This window comes from Fukomys damarensis, unplaced genomic scaffold (assembly GCF_012274545.1).
Source record: "Fukomys damarensis isolate Sample0158 unplaced genomic scaffold, DMR_v1.0_HiC HiC_scaffold_35, whole genome shotgun sequence".
NCBI classification, from domain to species: Eukaryota; Metazoa; Chordata; class Mammalia; order Rodentia; family Bathyergidae; genus Fukomys; species Fukomys damarensis.
The window spans coordinates 55,853,672-55,875,386 of record NW_022900947.1 but is presented as its reverse complement, the minus strand read 5'-3'; the positions used below and the strand labels follow the sequence as shown (position 1 = coordinate 55,875,386).

The 21,715-nt window shown below is 40.2% G+C and overlaps 1 protein-coding gene across 4 annotated transcripts in view; it reads right to left on the bottom strand.

The window, feature by feature from the left end:
- Slc4a4 (solute carrier family 4 member 4) overlaps positions 1 to 21,715 on the bottom strand; it is a 300,898-nt gene that overhangs the window by 176,938 nt on the left and 102,245 nt on the right. For all 4 annotated transcript variants that reach the window (XM_010606103.3, XM_010606104.3, XM_033758911.1 and 1 more), the window contains 2 exons: positions 16,251 to 16,411; positions 10,105 to 10,284 (listed from right to left, as the gene is read on the bottom strand). In XM_010606103.3, coding sequence (XP_010604405.1) covers positions 10,105 to 10,284; positions 16,251 to 16,411 — 341 coding nt within the window. The remainder of the gene's footprint in view (positions 1 to 10,104; positions 10,285 to 16,250; positions 16,412 to 21,715) is intronic.

Genomic DNA, 21,715 nt, shown 5'->3' with positions numbered 1-21,715 from the left:
CTTATTTTAAGACAGAGTCTCAGTAAATTGCCCAGGCTGGGCTTGAACTTGCAATGCTCTTGCCTCTGCCTCCCAGAGTGCTGAGCCAATCTACTGTGATTTCAATATTTGGTGTACCCTGCCAAATCAAAGAAATAATGATACAAATCAGACGTGTACTATAGTTCCTCTATCAATTTCTTCTCAAGGACAGTCTCATTTGAATTTTAAGACAGAGTCTCAGTAAATTGCCCAGGCTGGGCTTGAACTTGCAATGCTCTTGCCTCTGCCTCCCAGAGTGCTGAGCCAATCTACTGTGATTTCAATATTTGGTGTACCCTGCCAAATCAAAGAAATAATGATACAAATCAGACGTGTACTATAGTTCCTCTATCAATTTCTTCTCAAGGACAGTCTCATTTGAGCTCGGGATTTAACTCCCTGGCTTTGCTGTCTCATCAGACACCATGCTCCAAAGGCCAGTAAGAAGCGGACAGTATAATTACACTTTAAGGAACGACAATGACTTTGGAAAAACCTACCCATGAGACTATGTGCAATTTGGATTAAGAGGTGTTTTTTGTTTTTTGTTTCTTGTTTTTTTAACAATAAGGACAGTCATTCAGTGATCACATGGTCAAAGCAATAAACAATTAAAACATGTCCAGCCAAAAGTAAATATTAGATAATGTATTGACAGCAGTGTGCAAAACACAGGGCAGACAAATGGTCTTTTTAAAAGGCTACTGGTGACTGGAAGGTCAGGCTTTAAATTGACCCTTTTACAAATTAATGTAAGTTTGTGGCCACATTATAAAATCCAAAAACATTTTTGTCAATTTATCTGTCTGTGTTTAAAAGCTGTAAATAAAGCCAGAGCTTGTGAGCAGCCATCTGTGCCAGCACCTGTCTGTAGCAAATCTGATGTCTTCTTTCTGCAATCTGAATTTTTAATTGTTTCCCATAATTGAATTTCTTTGCAAGTTTTTATTACACTAAGAAAAATGAAAAAGAGAAATGAACCAGTTGAGAGTATTCCAAAATTGCTTTTGTCAAGAAGGCATTTAGAAATGCACATTACCATGCTGACCAAGTCTCACCTCCTATTTCTTTCTTGACAGCTTAGCAGCCTGCTTCAAGAGCCAATGTTCCCACCAGCTTTGCTAATGAAAGGCCAGCGTAAACAACCAGCCCCCATTTGTCCAGGCCCAAACAGGCTGGTGACATGAAGTAAACTCCAAGAATCTTCACATTCTTTTGGTATCTCATCTTAGACCATGACCCGATTTTATCACTGATACCTCTTGAAGTGAGTACAAGAGTTTGGCAGCTACTCCTAACCTCAGAAGTGATAACTAACTTTCCCAAATAGCCTCTCTCTCTCTCTTCCCATTCAGTCAACTTGCCTGTAGGAGGGAGAGTCGAAAATTCCTGTGTGCTGGGCTCCCCTGACACTAAGCCTCCTCATTAAGGGGACAGAGAGATAAGGACCCCAGCGCCAAAGCCAGGCTGAAATGGAGCACGCACAGGCCCTGGCACCTGGGTGTCAGCGAAGCCAGCTAGAGCCAGCTGGAGCCAGCTGGCTGCCTATGCTCACGAAAACCGGGAGGCTCTCAGCATCCACCACTTAAGCTGGCAAGTCCCAACCCTGTGATTTGTGGGGCCATCTAAGTTCTACACAGGGAGAGACACAAACTCTGCAACTGCTTCCAGCTTGCTTTTTGCTCTTCAAAAATTTACTCCAAAGATCACACTTTGAAAAGTTGTCCCCAAAGCTAGAGCCAAACTTTGAACGTTAGGCCATGGTGACAATATACTGGGTGTGCCCTTTCCAGGCAATACTCCCTTCTACACTTGGGCTACAGAACCACTTTGCGTGGCCACCGCTTCCCAGGACCTCCAGTGAATCACCTCTGCTGGGGTCAGGCACAGACCCAGTAGAAATCGCTTTATATCACCATGACTAACGAGCAATGGTAGGGCTCTGACATCTGAGGATGGTCTCCTATGTCTAGATTATAGAAAAAGATGGAGGGGGCTACAGATTTCCCATCTCCTTGGGAAACACCTTGCCCAAAGTGTCCATCCTAAATCTGTTCAAATGGGTCTGTCTGTACTTGAATCAGGCAAAAGGACCAAAGAAACTTCTCTAACAAAATGTCTCTGGATACTTTTGAAAAGGAAAACAACTTTGTTCGTGTTAAAATTTTAAGGCTCTTTTGGGAGTGCAAAACTGTATGTTCCATAGTTACTGAGCACCTGCTGTGGACTCTGTATTGTTGTCTAGCCAAGAATCTTCACCCACAAGCAGAGAGCAGGGCTGCACCTACAGAGACAGTCAGCTGTCTTCCGCGTTGGGGCGGCGGAGAGCAGCCCCTGGGAACTCCAGCAGCTGTGACCGTACGACAAGAGAGAGCTGGACTGACAGTAGTGTGGGAAGTAACTCTGGATGGAAGCTCGCGCCCCTGCAGCCCGGCTAGCACGCCGACATTAAGCAGGTTGGGTTCTTCCAACTGTTATGCTTGTGAGAGCTGTGTTATATTTCTGAATTTCAGGCTTTTCATCTGCAAATGGGGACATTACAGACATAAGAATCACCACAGAGTAAGGTCTGATCTGCCAGGTGTTCAGATACTGGGGAGGAATCATTGCTGCTACTACTACTAATGGCATAATGGAATGATGCTTCTCTGGCTCGGTATTCTAAACAGTGCTGGAAAACACTAACAATGGCAACCTTGGCCCAGTTTAAATCCACCTTTAAAATCTGAAGCACTCCCGTGGTTATTGCTGCACTATTTATGTTATGTAATCAACGGATTCCTTAACTGAAGAATGGAAAAAGAAAATGTAGTATACATGTGCAATGGAATATTACTTGGCCCTAAAAAAGCAAGATGGTGTCATGCGGGACAACATGGATGAACCTAGAGGTCATTATGTTAAGTATAATAAGCCAGCAAAAAAACACAACTATCTCATGTCTCACATGTGGGTTCTAAAACAATTCAACCCACAGAAGCAGGGAGTAGAACAGTGGTTACCACAGGCTGAGAAGTTAGGAGAATGGAGACATGCTGGTCAAAGAGTATAATGTTTCAGTTAAGCAGGAGGAGTATATGATAAGTATCTGAAGGAACAAATAGGTTAGCTTGATTCAATTATTTCATACTGAATGCATATTATCACAGTATCACTTTGTAGCCCAAAATTAAACATAATTTGTTAATATCCAATAAAAAATAAATTCAACTTTAAACACAAAATGTGTGTGTGTTTTTAAGAAGTGAGGTCCACAAACTGGGAAAGATCTCTTCTCTCCTTTGCATTTATACTGAAACAGGACATGAATAGAATGAGCTTTATTCACAGTGGGAGGGTTCATCTCCCTCTTTGGGGGGGAGGCAATAAACACCCCAAGACGCTGGCATCTTCCCTCTGTTCTGCTGCCCCTCACTCCCCAGTCCTCTCCTTCCACCCTCCTCTTCAGAGACCAGGACAGGACCCCTGCTCCACCCAACTCTCCTCTGCCCTCCATGAGGCTGAGGAGCACCCGCCGCTGCGAGGCAGCCCTAGGAAGGGCCTCACTGGGCATAGTAGCCTGTCGTTCCGTGCCCACAAATACCGAACAAGGCTTTTCCTGGAGCGGCAGCGTAAACAAAGAGATCCGTCCACTTCCGGTACCGCAGACCCTGGCTGTGTGAAACAGACCAGCAAATACCTAATAAGGGTTAAAAATACCGTTTCACGGTAACACCCTCCTACACATTTATTATTGATGGCTAAGAAATGCTATTGCTCAGAATACTAATCAGTCTTTATATTCTTAATTCAAAAATACTGTGAAGTCCACGGTGATAATTCATTACGTATTATCTGGCAAATATAAAGTTGCTAATGAAGATAACACGACTTTTTAAAAAATTCCAAGAATGTTTTCTTATTAGAATTATGGTGGGAGGGGCCGAGAAACAGAAAATATAATACAAAATAACAGTGGCAATTTGAAACTCTGCCCCCAGTTTGAAATCTGAAAGTTATCAAATTTGACCCTTAAAATATTTCTGTTCCTGATAAAATAGCAGTTTGTGACAATGGCATATTACACAATGCTTATTAAACACTCCTCACAAATGTGTCACGCCCATTCCTGGTTCTAAGCATAGAATGGACATTACTACCCTTATTTTGCAGATATAAAACCTAGGGCTTAGGAGATTACATAAATTTTACAAAATCACGCAGCCAGTAGACATCAGTGGGACTGGGATAGAAAGTGAAAAAGAAGACACCATGCCTTCAGGAGGGAGACTCTGGAGCACAACTTCATGTCGAAAGCTAAATGTCCATTGGGCTCCGTGTCTCAGTCCTTATTCTTCATGCCAGAAAGAGCTGGGGGCACTAAAACTCACTGAGAAGGAATGACTCCTGGGTGGGAAATGGGTTTTTGTTTACTTAAAAATTTGAATGTTATAGATCTGGAAGATCCATCACTGCCTGGGGAAAACAAAGGAAAATGAGCATGGTGCCTGCTGGGTGAAATGGAAATGTATTAGCCTCCACAGCTACTATTGCTAAGGAACCGTTTCCTTCGGGCATTTCACTAGAAACTTTCCATGGCCTGATTCATTTATTTTAAGGTTGGAACGGCTTGGTCATTCACTGGGTCCTGGCCAGGGTATTCATCTGTGCTGTACAATGCACGGCACATTCGAGTCCAGAATGAATCCGCAGACCCTGTGTGGCTGGTTTTGCAAAGGAGCTGACTGTGCATAAAGCACCTGAGAAGATGACTCGCTCTTTCGGTGCCATGGTTGGAACAGGACCTAGAGGAGCATGTCAGCCTGCTTAGAGGAGGGATGCCTGGAGGGGCCTCAGGGAGATGTCTGCCTACCCGCTGACTCGGGGACCTTGTCTGAAGCGGAAGGAAGGAGGTGGCAAAGCAGATCACCCAACCAGGGACTGCAGGGAGAGCTGCAGTACAGAGCTCAGACAAAGAGTGAAATGATGGAGGACAGACAGAGGTGCCACACCTGGCAGTGGTCCTGGCCAGATCCAACACGTGTGGTGTCCAGGCAGCTTGAAACCGAGTAGCTGCTGAGTCGGAGCCAAAGCAAAAGAGCCTGACCAATCCCACTTGCATCTCTATGAACAACAGCAACAACAAGAACTGATTTCTCTCTGTTGTTTTCTGCAATGCTAATGCTTGTCTGTCCACGTTACTGTAGGAAATAGCGGTATTTCTAAAATACCGCTAAGTGCTCTGTGCTCCTGTCAAAGCGGCCATGTGGGAGATAAGAGGCAGCCTCCTGCCAGCAGACAGCTAACTCTGAATGAGGAGCCCAGCTTCAGGAGAAAGTGGGGCCAAGTGGATCACACAGTTCCACTTCAATAGACAAAAGCAGTGAATTGAAAATGAAACCCAGAAGTTCAGTCAGGAGCAGGCCATGGATCTCTAGAAACAGACAAGAGGCATTGACAGGCCTCAGGCAAAGGCTGAGCAAGTAGCACAGCACTAGGTGCCAGCTTCCCTGCCTGGAGCCACCACCTACTCCGAGCCCCACTCCGTCTGCTTGAGAGAGTGCAGCGTCCTGGATGCCCAGGAGGGTCTGAGGCCTCAGGCAGCCCTGCAGCAGAGAGTAAAGCCAGTGTGGGGACCACGGATCCTCAAGAGGGCTGTGCAGAGAAAGGCTCTGCCCCCACTGCTAATGAAAGCATGGTGGTATCACCTACACTGAGGCCCAGAGCAGCCAGGTGCAGTGGTGCACACCTGTCATCCCAGCACTGAGCGCTGGGTCAGAAAGATGCATGTTCAAGCCCAGCCTGGGCAACTTAAGGTTATCATCTCAAAAGAAAAAAGGAGAACTGGACAGGGAAAGTAGCTCAGTGCAAAGGTCTTGAGTCCAATACCCTGTACCACCAAGAAAACAAATGAGAAAGAAAGAGAAAAGGGGAAAGGAAAGAAAAAAGGCAAGGAAATCAATCAGGACTGTATCTATAAAGTTCCTCCTGAAAGTAAACTAGAAAGCAATATTCTAACAACCATTCCTACTCACACAAGATTACATTCCCAAATTATTGTGCTTAAACATGTATGTAATTAAATAATACTTGTTTAGCAATTACTATGTGTCAGTTACTATTCTAAACATTTTACATGTCATTACTGTTTTTCTTTTTTCTTTTTTTTTTTTTCTTTTATTTTGACACTGAGACAGGGTCTTGCTAAGTTGCAAAGCCACCCAATGAGGGATTTGAACTTGCAATCCTCCTGCCTCAGCCTCCCAGAATGTTGAGGTAATAGGCATATGCCACCACACCGTGATTTTATTTGCATTATCTCTGCTTTCCAGACATCAAAACTGAGTACTAAATTACCTTTCCAATTTTTTTACTGGAAGAAGGAGATGATTTTTCACTAACAAAAACTGAGGTCTTGCTGGGCGTGGTGGCACTTGCCTGTAATCCCAGCACTTGGGAGACTGAGGCAGGAGAATCTCTGTGAATTCAAGACCAGCCTGGGCTACATAGTGAGTTCCAGGTCAGTCTCAACTACACAGTGAGACCCTGTCTCAAAAAAACAAAACAAAATAAACAAAAAACTGAGGTCAACAAGTTGGATTAGAGAAAAAGGAAATTCAGAGTTTAAGTCTGCCTGGATGACCAAAGCCATCTTCAAAGGACGTCTGTACTCCGAGACCATGCAGGGCAAGGGTCCGGTCCTTTCCCACCTTTCCCACACACTGAGAAGTTATAAGACTTGCCTAAAATTTAGTACCTGGCAGACACTACTGTTAGAATTGACAGTCATTTCAGACAAGTGGCAACTTCACATGACAAACACTGTGGAACCTGGCTGATCTTCCCATTTTATTACAGATGAAAATGGTTTTTACTTCTTAAAAAATTCAAAAGCACCTTAAATCTCAGACTATCTTAGAACTCTACAAAATGCGATTTTTTTTTATCAATAAAAACAGTTGCATGCTACTAGTAGAAATATTTGCAAACCAACTAGGGAAGGGTTGTGTGCGTGTGTGTGTGAGTGTGTGTGTGTGTGTGTGTGTGTGTGTGTGTGTGTGTGTGTGTGTGAGACTGTGAGTATGTGTGCATGGTAAATTTTACTGTTATAAAAGATATACAGCATATATTGTAGAAATAATAAAATACGCAGCACTCTACTGTAAATTGCATGCACAGTCAGAATGCTTTTGCTGATATTTGCTAAGCTCTTGTGTCAGTAGCCAATTTATGGTTTGAAGGCAAAAAGCATAGTTCCAACACCTGTGTTGACTGGTATCTCCACGTATGTTACTGAATAAGACAAAAGTACAACAACAAAGATGTATCTCAGACTTCCATCATGCTTCTGTGACATAGGTGACTCCCAGAATAACCTGGATGATAGTTTTGGTTACCAAAAAAACATTTCTTGAATTTGTGTGCAATTCACATTTCTGTAGCTACAGACATTACATACTGGTAATTTTAATCTGCATTATTATATTTTTCCCATCATTTTTTAAGTCAAGTGAAAAGTTTCAAAACAATAAATCAAACCATGTTTTGTAACATTTGCTGGACTCAGTGGTATAAATACACCAGGGCTTGGCTCCAGCCCCGAAGTCCCTGAATGCTGGGCCGGGAAGCAATGTTCATCTGTGTGTGTTTTAGTGTTTCTACCACATAGGCACAATGGATGGAGTGACCTCAACCATACAGATCACAGTAAAATAGGTAGAAATCGATGACTTTTGAGCATTCGTTACCTTTGCTTTTAATAGTTATTTAATGATACATTTATACAATTTAATTTTTATAAGCAGCCATGTTTAACAACCAGCTTGCAATATTCCCGACAACTGGCTCTTCCCATAGATGAAACCTCCAGTGCACCACCAGGGAAGGGAAAGTTGCCAGCTCTGAAGGATCCTCAGAAATGCTGCTATTCACTGTGCTGCTGCGGGTGTAACTAAAGTTGGCAATGTCACCAGCTCTATTTTTTCACCTACTATAGGAGATCAAGGTGACTTGAGTTTATCTAGGCTTATATGAGGGTATTGGAATCTAGTTCCAACTATAAAAGACATAAGACTCCGGTTTATAAAAATAGTAGCAAGAGTTATATAATTCTTTATTTTAGAAAACTATTCTAAGAACACTTAATAGTTCTTATGGATATTAAGTGATTAAACCCCAAGATATAAAAAAGTAATTGTGTAAACTTGCAAGTTAAGAGCAAGCACCTTAGAAAGCCAAAAATTTGCCATCTGATAACCTACCATAATGTACCTCAAGGCGCATGAAATTCACTACTATAGAATCTCTCAGAGCCAAATCTTGCCTGTGGTATTTTAAAAGGAGTTAGGTAACACATAGACTAATAATAACTTGTTTAAGAAGATCTAATCACAGTCCATGCTTCAGGGCATAAACTGATCCATCAAAGAGCCGGAAAAGAACTGCCTACCCTTCCTATTTGATGTCTTCCCAGCATGTATGACATTTCACAAGTGAAAAGGTGAATGATGAAAGCACTTTCAACCTTCCTCTGAGGTACAGAGGTCAACCGCTCAGAGGGAAGATTGGACAATGGTGATATCCACTCTTCAGCTTTATTCCTCACCCATGTACTTTCTGCAAAAGCATGAGAAGAGACCAGGCTCAAGACTCCTCTGTTCCTAACTTATACTCTGTCTGCAGCTCCATGAACATGAAGACACCACACTAGTTTAAAGGGCCTGGTGGTGTAAACCTGCAAACATAGGAAGACTGGAAAACAGCGTACTTCCTTACTCCTTTACACCACCAGTATCCCATGATTAAAGACTCTCCAGCTCTTGAAATTCAGTTTCATAAAAGAAAGAGGATTGTTACATAAGATAGAAAAAGGAACTTCAACATTAATTGCCATAACTCCAAATACATGGGTTGCTTAAAATGAAATATTTGTAATCTCGGTTATAACAAACTATTCATTTTATGAGCTTTCCAGCCATTGAACAGCCTCTCTCTTCAAAACTCAATCTAAAAAATAATTAAAGACAAGGTACACAATGCCAAATCGTCTCCTATCTTCACCATAATCCAGGTACAGCTGTCAAACTGTAGTGGGATTAGAATCTAGGATTATAGTAGGATTAGATTCTCTCTTGTGAATGTTTTTATAAGGCACATTTCTACTCAAGTTACTTGTTTAAAGTCAGTTTTGCTTTAAAAATATAACAGTAAATTTCTCATAGCAAGCTCAGAAAAACCTCATTTCTAGAAATGGAGTGGATGAGTTGAATTTTGGTACAAGTCACTTACTTTATTTTATTCTAAAAGTTCAGTGGCAAGCAGTGAATTGGGATCCTACAGGCTCACTTCTCTTACTACTAAAACAGAGGGGGGTGGGGGAGAGGGTCCTGGCCCAACTCCACCACCCCAAGGTTTCCAACTCTTTCCTGCACCTTCATTTCCCACGCTTCTGAAAACCACTCTCCCTTTCCAGACTGAATCCAATCATGAAACTCATTTGAAACAAAGAGAATGATACAAAAGATAAACACTTTACAGGAAACATCCATAAATGCAACAAAATGTAAACAGGACATACCACCTTCCCTACTGTTCTATAATTCGATTAATATTCCCCTCTGAATGATCATTCTCCAGCGGCCCTCATTATCAGGTATCAAAAGAGCAAATGGGGTCCAGAAGTGGTAAAAACAATCTTGAATCTTACTTTGGTATAACAATCATTTATAGGCTGAACACTGCATTAAACAGCAAACATATTCTGAAAAACCATCATATCAGAAACACATTGCCTGAGGTCCTGGATAATCTACAAATTTGCTGGTTCATCTGCTGTATGCAGCTGTTCCACTGAGGCTATAGTCCCACTATCTTGATCAGATTAGATGTACACAGGCCACGCATTGCTCCACCACACCGGCAGCCTGCAGTGACACTGACTCACCAGTGACACTAAGCCTGCCCACGAGTGTCACTACTTTAAAAGGACCGCGGCAGATGCAGGAAAGGGGGAAGAAATATGGAGGAGGGAAAACCAAAGATGACAACAGGCGGGGTAACACTGAAACAGGTAGAGAGCGCAGCAGCCAGCTGGCCCTGCATTACCATTGTCGGGGTTGGTGAACATCCTACTGGCACTGGAGACCGTCTTCCCGATGTCAGCCAAGGACCGGAGGTTAGACTTCTTGGTCTGGTGCCGGTGCTTCCGGAGCAAAGTGTAAGTCACCTTGTCCTTGAGGTCAGCTTTTAACAGGCCAGTCTCAATCTGATGGTCAACAATCATCTCTAACACCAAAGCAAAGCAAAACAAAACCAGAAATCAAGCTCAGTCACAAAGCCACATATTTATTTCTTATTCTAGCACTATGCATGGTCCATCTATAATTGTAATGTTAATTTATTACACCCAAATCTCCAACTCCCCATATAATGAAAAGGATGAAAAGACCAGATACAGGAACACTGGCATTATGAGTGATAAATATTCTAGTATCAACTGCATGCTTGGAGAAACAGAATTTTCTTGTTAAATTTTTCTTAATCCTAATTTTGATGGATTCACATAATCACCTTCTTTTATGAGGTATACCATTATTATAGTTTTCAATTTTAGAAAAGATTTAAAAATCTCGTAAATTCTATCATGTATTAGAAATATGAATGACAGGAAAATCCTTGAAAAGAATATGCAAACAATGTAGTGACTGCACCATTTTTTAAATCTATTTTCCCAAATTCTTCTCTGTTGTAAAATTTTCTTTACAATAGAACAAGGTATAGTAAAGCAATACTCTATCTCAGGTCACTTGAACACCAGCTAATGCAATGAAAGATGTGCTAAACCACTAAATTTTATTCATCCTAAGAGGGTAGGCTTATTCTTCCTATTTAGATCCAAATAAATCCTTGTGAAAGGCTCTTTCCACTGGTCATTTTAGGTATAACAAGACTATATTTTTCTATGAAACTTGCATATGTTAGGCTTAGCAAAAAATGATACTTCTATTAGATCTTTTTTAGTTTACTTTTAACTATATAAGAGATGGGCATATTTCACTGAAATAACTCCATGGTTCACTTTACTGAACAAGTTTTCCCATGCTTACCTTTCCTGGTACCTAGATGTATCTAGCATATATCCCTATTTTTCTCTTGAGCAAAATTCTCAAAGCAAAAAACAAAATTACAAAAAAGAACAAAATCTGTTCTTTCACAAAAGCCTGACAAGAAAATTACTGGGCAGTAGTAACATTACAACAAATCCCGAGGATCCCTGCTTCTTTGTAAAGAGAAGTTATAGTATTCAAGGCACTTTGTTGGGCTTGACTGCACTCCTGAAGTCCATCTTCACAGCAAGCACTCAAGGAACTGGCCTCACAATCTACCGCTAGAAACTGGCAACTGACACTGTATACAGTTAGCTATTTGGAAGCCAACAGAGGCCAGGATTTACCTCATATGACTTACATGGACACCATAAATATCACAATATCACCTAACCTGGACCACTTCGTAGGGGGCCTGGGCAGGACAGGAAGTTTCTCTGTGAATGTTTCAGTTTGAGAGTGGCTGTTAGCTCTCGATATTTTTAATTACACAAACTCCACTCAGTAAAATTCTCAGAACTGATCCTGTAGTTACAATTAGGCCTCTGATCCACGGTAAAATCATCAAGTACCTACAAAACACACCCCCTCACTTCACCTTTAAGTCCTATTCCATGTGGAAAGTCTGTTTTACACAAGAACCATAAAAATAAATAAACAGCCCCAGCATATCTGTAGCAAGTGTTATCCAACTCCTACTCTAATTCCATGGTGGTGGATTAAAATGTTTCTTATCTGCCCTTCCTGGCAGGTCCTCCCTCTACTCTCACCCTCCTTTGAAATGGCAAATCAATCATACACACATGGCCGGCCGGTCCTGTTACTAATAATGCCTGGAATTCTCCAGTTAGAACAGGTTAGGATATCTGTGTGGCTAATGCCCCTCCTTAAGGATACAGAAAAATGGCCCACATCATAGGGATCTCTTTAAGCATATCTCTTTAAGCATATCTAGAAAACCTTTCAAAGGAAAATGAGGGCAGTAACATTTTATAGCTGCACTGAAATTAAGCCTTCAGTTCAAAAATCTCACAGATTCTACCACTCAGGAGAAAATGTGCAACCTCTAGATGATAGCGGAGCTGAAAGAAACCTCAGGGAGCATCAAGTTCAACCTCCTGTTATACAGACAAGAAAGTCTATAAAGGTGACTTGCCTACAGACATGGGCCAATCACAGGCAAAACCCCCTAACAAAAGCAGGTTTTCTGACTCATGCTGCAAATCTTTCCCTATTTCACACAATATTTTTCTTTATTTAAAAAAATAAGCTCTACATACAAAGAACTGATACATGCAGAGCTTCCACAAATCAAGTTGGCCACACAACAGAAAAATGGCAAAGATCACAGGTAAGCATTACTAAAAGAAATACAAAGGGACAAAAAATATAATAAATGCCGAACTTTGAGATTAACAGATATAACTTAAACAAATTTATGCACATATAATGAATTATAAGATAGTTTTAAATCAAAGCAGTACAAATTAAAAACAAACCAACCTCTTGTGGTGGGCACAGTGTGTGCAAAAGGCAAGTCCCCTGCCTGGTGAGATAGTTAAGCTGGACTGCCGACTTAATTGGTTTAAAAGCTGGGGACTAGCAAAGAGCACTTCTCTGTGTGTCTGGGTGGCCTGTGGAGGCCTAGCTTTGAGGACTATGTCTGGTGCCTAACACCCTTCTTTTCTGTTGCTGTTCTCCTGTTTTGCTTCCTGGCTTCCATAAAGTATGCAACTTTATTTAACCTTGTCCTTCACTATGCTTCTGCCTTTGAACGACAGACCATGGACTGAATCCCTTGAAACCATAAGACAAATGAAAAATCTCCTCCATTAGGTCCTATGCATTAGGTATAGATGGTGTCCTTGCCATGGGAAAGTTGACTAATACAACTGATGATGATAATGATACTGACTAGTACAACCACCCTGAAGATCTTTTGGCACATACACATGGAAAAACCCTTAACAGGTTCAAACCTTTTGAATATTATGCCATTAGAAATCTATAATAAGGGGCCAGGGATTTAGCTCAGTGGTTCAGTGGCCTGCCTTGCAAGCACAAGGACCCGAGTTCAATCCCCGGTACCAAAAAAAAAAAAAAAAAAAAAAAGAAATCTATAATAAGGAAATAATCAATTTCCAAAACATATATCAAATATGTTCACTTCCTTTTCTTTAAAATAAAAACCTCAAGTCAACCTAAATGCCCAGTAATAGATTACTGAATATTTTGCAGCCATGAAAATTACATCTATGCTTATATTTAATAACAGAAAATATTGACATTATGTTTTTAAATTTAAGAAAAGGCAGATATAGTATGACCCCCATTTTTGGAAATGTTATGTATGTGTAAATAGAGTTGCATAGGAAAAAATACTGAGAGGATACTTCTGGCGGATTGCTATTTTTATTTTTGTGAGTTATATTTTTCTGGATTTAAAAACAAACATATCTTGGTTTCATGATGAAGGAAAAAACAACAAAGATAATACCATTTTGAAAATATAAAAGTTGTAAAAAGCAAGACACAATAGGACTCACACATCCGTTGACATGCACAGTACGGGAATGCTTGTACATATGAAAACAAACTCTAGGACCGGGGATGGAGCCCAGTGGTTCTGCCTCCTGCCTCGCAAGTGCAAGGTCCCATGTTCATTCCCCAGTAGGAAAAAAAAAAAGAGCTCCAAAAAAACTACATTTCAAAATGCATTTCTCATCATAATAAAATACCTAAAATAATTTATAATGTTTTAGCTGAGGATGGGAAGGAAATTCCCATGTGCATGGCTTCACGCATGAATCATATTCTTTAAAAGTAGAACTGCAGTGATGCTGCTAATAATAGACCTATTAGAATAATCTGTGAAAATGATGTTTTATCCTTTATCATACTTTAAAGATAAATTAGCTCATTAGCATGCAGAAGTGGTTCTTCATGAAGAAAAACACACAGAGGCCCAGAGCGGAGTCGTAACTAGGCTGAGTTTTTCATGCAAGAGTGAGAGTTGCCCTTCTCCCGCCCATGCAGCTCTAGACCCAGCAGGTGCCACCGTCAGCCCTGCAACTCCAGGTCTCACAGTGGCCGGCCCCAGAGAAGTGGCGGCGGACTGCACAGAAGGATAGAAGCCACACCACGGTTTGATAGGATCACACTTGTTATTATTCTTTTACTTCTCATTTGTTGAAATAAAATTGGGGTGTTAGGGGAGATAAATCTTAAGGCTTAGTTGTACCTAATTCCCAACTCAGAATTATCAGAAAGACATGAGACAAAGCAACTCCACTTCATCCTCTGCTAGAAAAGGATTTTCTTAACAACAGATTATGACTATCACCCTTCAGATTACAGTGCCATCCTCGCCATGTAAAATGAAAATGGGCCTTTTTGTTATTTATGTTCTGGCCTCTGTAAGGTTTGGGTTCTTTTGGAGAAGTTGTGCTTCTTGTTAGCCAGTTACACTCTTTCAGTCACACTCTTTACCGCATGCCTGTAGAGCTGTCCTTTTCCACTCACTCTGTTTTGCTCACGATGTGTGGTTTGCCTCGGAACTGTTTTTCCATATTATCAGCTCCAGAATGACAGCCCTGGCTCTCGGCCCACTTGCCCCAGGGCCTGTGGAGCAACATTTTAGTGAGCAATGATACTTCAAAGTGACTGAGTCTTGTCTAATTTTAAAATGTAATGACAATTTTTAAAGTAAATGCATGGAGGTTAGATAAAAAGTTCACAATTGATGATTTTTTAAAAAGTAATGGAAAATTAAAACAAGAACATCAAATCCTTGGTTGACCTTTCTTAAATTTTGTAAAAACCAGAACTTTTCTGTGTCCGTTGGCTAAAGAGGTCTCAATTTAATGTGGGACTCTGTCTCTACTGCATGCAAAGGACAAGTTACTTATGGAAGACCAGAAGTGCCTTAGAGTGGCTCTTTCTGTGCTGAAGATCATAAAGACAGATTTACAGAGAAGCCCACAGGTTTTATTCAACTTTAACTTTCAGTGCCCTTCTTATTAGCTCCAAGAACAGCAAAGAAGCTGTCCAGCTGTTTCCAGCTCTGCCTACCACACCCTTTGGAAGCTTTTCTCCTGCTTGTGATATCTCTGAGCATCTCTCTCCCTGACTCAACAGCCCTTTAGTAGGTAACATTCGAAGAGCTGGATAAGCTAATTATGCTGGGATAAAATTATAACAACTGGTGGTCTTGCTGAGTTCTCATAATGATTCTGAAAGGTCTGCCTTCATGCTGCTCTCACAGATGAGGAAACCTGCCTCCAAAGAGGTAAGTAACTTGTTTTTACATGTACTCATCTACACTACCACATGAAAACTTTGATTAAAGCCTCAAACTTTGAATTCAGCATTCTTTCTGTGACACCTCCCTATATCTCATAGAATTGAAACATGATGCCCTCCAGAGTATGTATATTTGTATAGACCAAAAAAAAAAGCCTGTCTCAGTGAAAAGAATGTCTACATGGCAGAATTTCCAGCAGAGAAATTCCACAAAAGAAACTCCACACAGGTGTGTCCCGGCCCAGCCACTAATCCGTAAGGTTCTTCTGCTTGCCTGTCCTAACCTGACCTTTGTTTACACAGAGGTGACATACCTAACATGCACCGACAATCAGGCCCCATCAGGAACTAGACTACTTCCCCACTTACAGGACCTATAAACTCTACAAGTGATGAAACCTAAGCTCCATGTGATGTCTAGTGTGAGGGAGTGCAAGAAATCTAGCATCTAGACTTCTAATCCAATACAACCAGGCTGGGCAGAGGAGAGGGCCTATGCAAAATACTAACCTTATGCTAATAAGTTAAGGAAATGAATACAAATCTGAACCTATCAATATAGCCTTAACTGCAATACTAAAGCTGAAAAGCATAAAACATTGGGACATAAACTGGGAAGGAGATAGTCTAAAATGTTACTAATGGCTATGACCAGAGATGACGCTTTGTTTTCTGAATTTTCCAAATTCTCAGCAGTAGACCACACTGTTTCACAAACAAAAATGAAAGACTGACTGCTATAAAATATTTAAATCTGCTTATAGTAGTAGACATCTGCATTGATAGAGACTCACAGATTCATAGAGCCAGAAGAGGAATAAGAATCCAAAACAGTGCACTCACCCACCAACTGGGGAAGAGAGGAGGCCTCCCGGTCGAGCATGATGGACCCCTTCTCCATGCACGTTCTCAGCTCAAACAAGCTGTGCAGGGACAGCGTGGCCACATGGGGCTTGCTCCACCTCTCCCCACCCTGCTCCACCTTCTCTTCAAATTTGATCCACCTAGAAGGAGAAAGCAGCAAATGGCAATTACAGGTATCCCGACCTTCCCTAGAAATAGCAGTGTCCACTCTTCCATCTTCACCCTACAGAACTCTGAATAGAGTCTTAATAAATACATTATCTTCAGGAAGTCACCCAAACAGAGGCACTAGACAATTCTTCCCCAGGTCAGAGAGAGAGAAAGCAAACCAGGGGAGCTAAAGCATCTCTGTTTTCACATGTGCCTAAAAGTAACCATGAAGTCTCTCAGAATGGTTACTTAACAGTTTTTAATGTAAGGTAGGAAATACGTTCGAGTCAAACCTCTCCAAGGGGATAGAGCCTGTGGTATATAAAAATGGCCACCACCGTGAGGATTCTGTGAGGACCTCACACAGTGGATTTATATAAGGTGAGATACCAGTGATGAAGTGGTACTTAAATATTTTCAAACCATGCTTCATGAAGAAGCAAAAATCAACGTAAAATTTCCCTTTGTTGATGTTTAAAGGAGGTAACAACCATGTTTTAATGAATCTTCTTCATTTAAAACATATTCTTGTCTGACACGTGGTCTCTTCTCACTGACATTCTAATAAAAACTTCACCCTTCCAGTCTGGCTCCATATGTGTTTAAAAATACCACAAGTTCGGTGAACAACAGGTCTATTCTGATAACAATATATTTTGTATTAACCTTGACACTGGAACAAACCATGCTCTTCCACAGCTCCTGCTTTCTATTTTGATAACTCCTCAATATATAGAATAAGAAGTTCGATGAGAACAAATCCCAGCGTGCAGCCTTGACATCCCCTGTGTTATAGTACACATGGACTCCCCCACCCCGTGAAGGGAAAGAGAAAGTTTCAACACTTGCTATTTATCACCATGCAAATGAAAGGGCTTCATTATTTTCACTTTGAACCTTCTGGAAGATATTAGAAAAGATAAAGGGGGTTAAAAATTTGTTTTCTCTACATTTTCCACTCCAGGTTTAATGATTGAAAAATGTTTGCCCAGAAAAAGCTAAACACTCACCTAACCCACCAAAGCTGAGCACAAAGGGCAGAGATCAGAGAAATCTGTGCATATTTATACAACTTTCACCCATCCCCAAGGAGGGGGAAAAAGTAAATTAGGAGAACCAGGCATGGACACAGATCAAGAGATCAGCCACAGTGTCACAGAAAATTAGAAGCTAATCAACACTTGTAACTCACAACTATTCTGTCAACTCAAGGACACTGTCTGCACACTGCCCTCAGGAGGCCTCTCCCCGCCAGCCAACTCCCGCATTAATGGTACATCATCCCAAACTCAATGAAATGTAAGCAGGGGAGATTTTTAAATTTTTATATCAAAAGTTACAAAGTCAACACCATCACCAAAGAGGTTCTAAAACTTCACAACTGAGCCTAGTTTATTTTTATGAAGGTGACTGAGGCACATTCCAAAAGACAAAGAAAGACCTCTAATCTTGTATGTACTCATACATGTGATTAAATTAGTGGGTTTTTTTTTTTTTGGTGTGTTTGTTTGTTTGTTTCATTTTTCTTGGAAGTAGCACCAGTGAAATAGGAGCTAGGAGAAAAATTACAATTTACATTATATACTCATAGGATTCTATGAATACGACCAAAATAATAAAAAGTAAGGTTCATGGGGTTATTTTGTGAATAAACATTTGATAGAGTATATTACATCAGTTAACTTTAGGAAGATCATATCATCCTGCTTGCTCACAGAATCCCTAACCATATTTTTTACAAATTGTTATTAAACCATATTTACATTTACTGTGTGTGATGTTATATGTTTTTCCTCAAAATAAAACTCCAGAAGCAAAGTATTCCACAATATGTGGAACCAAGTCAGGACTACACACAATTATGTCATCTACAAAAAATGTAGTGACTCCACGTTTATTATTTCTACGAGTATTCATATACAGAATCCTCAGTCATAGAATTTAAGCCCAAGATGAATGACAAGGGTCAACTAGAAATTGTTTAAAGTGTAAAATTTTACACAACCTTCATTTCCCTCTGATTTTCCTAATTGAGTCCTCCTTCTGTTGGCTGCCATTCATATACCCTGCTAAGCCTATTCCTTGGAAACCTTTTTTGTACACAATATATAACAGTGATTCTTTCTGCCACCCTCTTTGCTATGGCCTGAGTATTTGCATCCCTGAAAAGTACGTGTTGAAATCTTAACCCCTCTCAGGTGATGTTACCAGAAGGAGGGATCTTTGGAAGGAGACTTGATCATGAGGCTGGAGCCCTCGTGAACAACATTAGTGCCCTTACTGAAGATGCCTCCAATAAGGAGACCACCCATTCCATCAAGGAAACATACCGCCAGAAGGCGCCATCTCTGAGGAAAGGGGCCCTCAGCAGATACCAAATCACTGTTGCCTTGACCTTGGGTTTTTCACCTCCAAAACAATGAAAAGCAAATTTCTATTCACTAAAAAAGAAAGCTACCAGCCTCTACTATTCTGATACTACAGCCCAAATTGACACAGACAATCCAACTGTCCAATGTGTCATAAATTTTCATTTAAAAAAGGAAATGAAAATCATCTGATTCCTTTGCGGCCCTTTATTTATTCAGTTCCATAGTTTACATCATAAACAAACTGACTGGACTTAAAATACAAATTTGAACACACTTTAAATTACATTTAAAAATCATAAATCCCCATCAGGTTGTACTCATCTTCCTACAGAACACCAGCCCTTTAGGTTAAGAATGAACCATAAAGAATGGCAAGGTGAAGTCTCAAAGCCAGCCAGTGTCTTATAATCTATCTCCTAAAGAATGAGTAGCATCTGATTGCTCAATTCAGTGTCTGTTTCACTTTGATGTCACTGAATATTGATGATGTCACATTACAGTGCAGCTGATATCACAGTGAGAACCTCGGGATGATTCCTATCAAATTCCTTCATAGTGTAATGCACTCATTGTTCACAGAGTGATTCTATTTTCAACAGAAGCACTTAGACATAAAATAACAGTTCATCCATTTAAATAGGTTATTTCCTAGTAGTATAATTCCAGAAAATGTACATGCAATGTCTATCCTCCTCGCACATCAAGGACAAAGTAGAAAAAAAAAAAAAACTGAACACTTCTCAATTCAAATCAAAACCCATTAAAGAGAAGACAAAGGCCAAAGGTACCAAAGTTCAGTCTATCCAAGGGCCAATGAATCTTTAAAGGTGCTTTAGAACCACATAATTATGTTTATTTTTTTAAAAAGACATCTTTATTTCAGAGTATATGCAAAACCACTATCTACCCTCCATAATAACTATAAATAAGCATGCTATTTGCAATCCATTTCTGACTTTTTCTCTTGTTTTAATAGTTGATACACTGCAGGAAAATTAATTTCAAAAGCTGGTTTTTAAATGCTTGCAATTACAAAACAGTTGAATCCTTTGAGGAGGAGCTTCTTAGGTTCGGTTTATTTATTCCAAGGCCTTAGAAGAATAATGATAAAGTGCACTGCAGTTAAAAACACTTTGAGTGACTGCCAACCAAGCAGCATTTCACTTGTTTGTTGAAGAAATAGAAGACCCACTGGGAATCACTGAATGTTGCAACTTTCCAATCATATGATTAAATACAATTAAGAAAAGACAAATCTGATTTAAAAGTCTGCCGGTTTTTCAATGGAAAACAGACATGACCTTTGCACTAGAATATAATCCAACTATGTAAAAGTATTGAAATGTATCACATGTCGTGCAATAATAAGTGCATCACTGCACATAAAAAAGAAAATGCTCGTATGTACCTGGGATAAATGATGTTTTTAAGGATAATTCTTAAATTCCTAGAAAACTGTAAAAGTTACTGCATGTAATTACTAGATATAACTACCTGTAATTACACAGATGATTAGATTCCTTAAGACTTTTCCTTATAGGAAAAAAAAAACTATGTTCTGAAATGGAATTTCCCATCATAATCCAGTAGAGAAGAGACGGAGAAATCAGTCTGACTGGGAAGAGAACAGTCTCTCTCAACATGCACAGTGTCAGTGTAAGTGCTGATGTTTTGTGCCATGACCTTAAATTCGGTTCTCCAGAGGTGAGTCAGGTCATTCGTTTCAACAGCAGCACAAACAGCTGTTCATTTGTGCTGTCCCTTTGGACACGAAAGATCAATACCTTCTCCTTAGTTGGCTTGTACTTTCTGGAACTTGTGACAGCTTTCCATTTTACACAGGTTTGGCAGCATGGTTTGAATCACACTAGATGAGTGATCTTTAACATAAATTTAATTTAACAGCACTTTCCAAATGAAAATTCATGGAAGAAAAATTTAAATCTGATAATCCTAGTGCAGCAACATTCCTTGCTTGAAGAAATAAAGAACACGGGGAAGAAGCAAAGATCCCCTCCTCCTGACTTTGGGCCATTGCTGGACCACAAATGATTCTTTCATCTGTCTGCTTCATGAATCATCAGCTGAGGTTCGTTCTTAATGAGAAGCACAGGCTTTCTCAGCAGTTCCAGAGGGTTCCATTTTTATTAGCATTGTCTTTCTGGAAGACACCTCTTCTGACTCAATATTGAGATTACTGCACCATTACAATGAGCAACTTTCTTTACGGTTCCATTGATCAGATACGTTTCTTGGCTCTGATAAGTCTACCTTGTGTAGTCTTCAGCTTCTGCTGTATTTTAGAAGAGCCACTGACAATTCAAAGTTCTAATTTATGGGAAAGAAGAGAATAGTGAAAGGATAGAAAAAGGCAGATGGTAAACTTAGCAAAGACTTCTCTAGTTCATAGTACTATATGACAATTGTGCTTGCCAATACTTAAAATGGACATCTCCCCATTACTGAAAACATTATCTTTATTATTTGAGGTGCATAGCCAACCTAAAACTGGTAAAGCAGGACATAAACCACAGTAGCGCTGAAGCTCAGTGTAAATATTCTTGGTCAAAATCAAATCACTGGATGACTGAAAAGCGTAGATCCTTAAAAGGGAAACAAGGGTGTTACAGTGGTATAGACATAAACTAGAAAGTATGTCAAGCTGGAGAAGTTTATGTATCTTTGGAATAAAATAATCAGCCAGCTGGGGATTACCTCAGTGGTAGGGTACCCACCTAGCAGCATGAGGGCCTGGGTTCAACACCCAGCACACCTCCCCCTAAAAGACGTTTATTAACTGGCTTTTTACATAAAGCAAATAATTCCATAATTTGTAAAGTAGCCAGAAATAGATTCATGCCACATCTTCATATATAAAATGAATCCCTTCTAAGCACTAACTGTTTCCATTGTAGTAGGTTT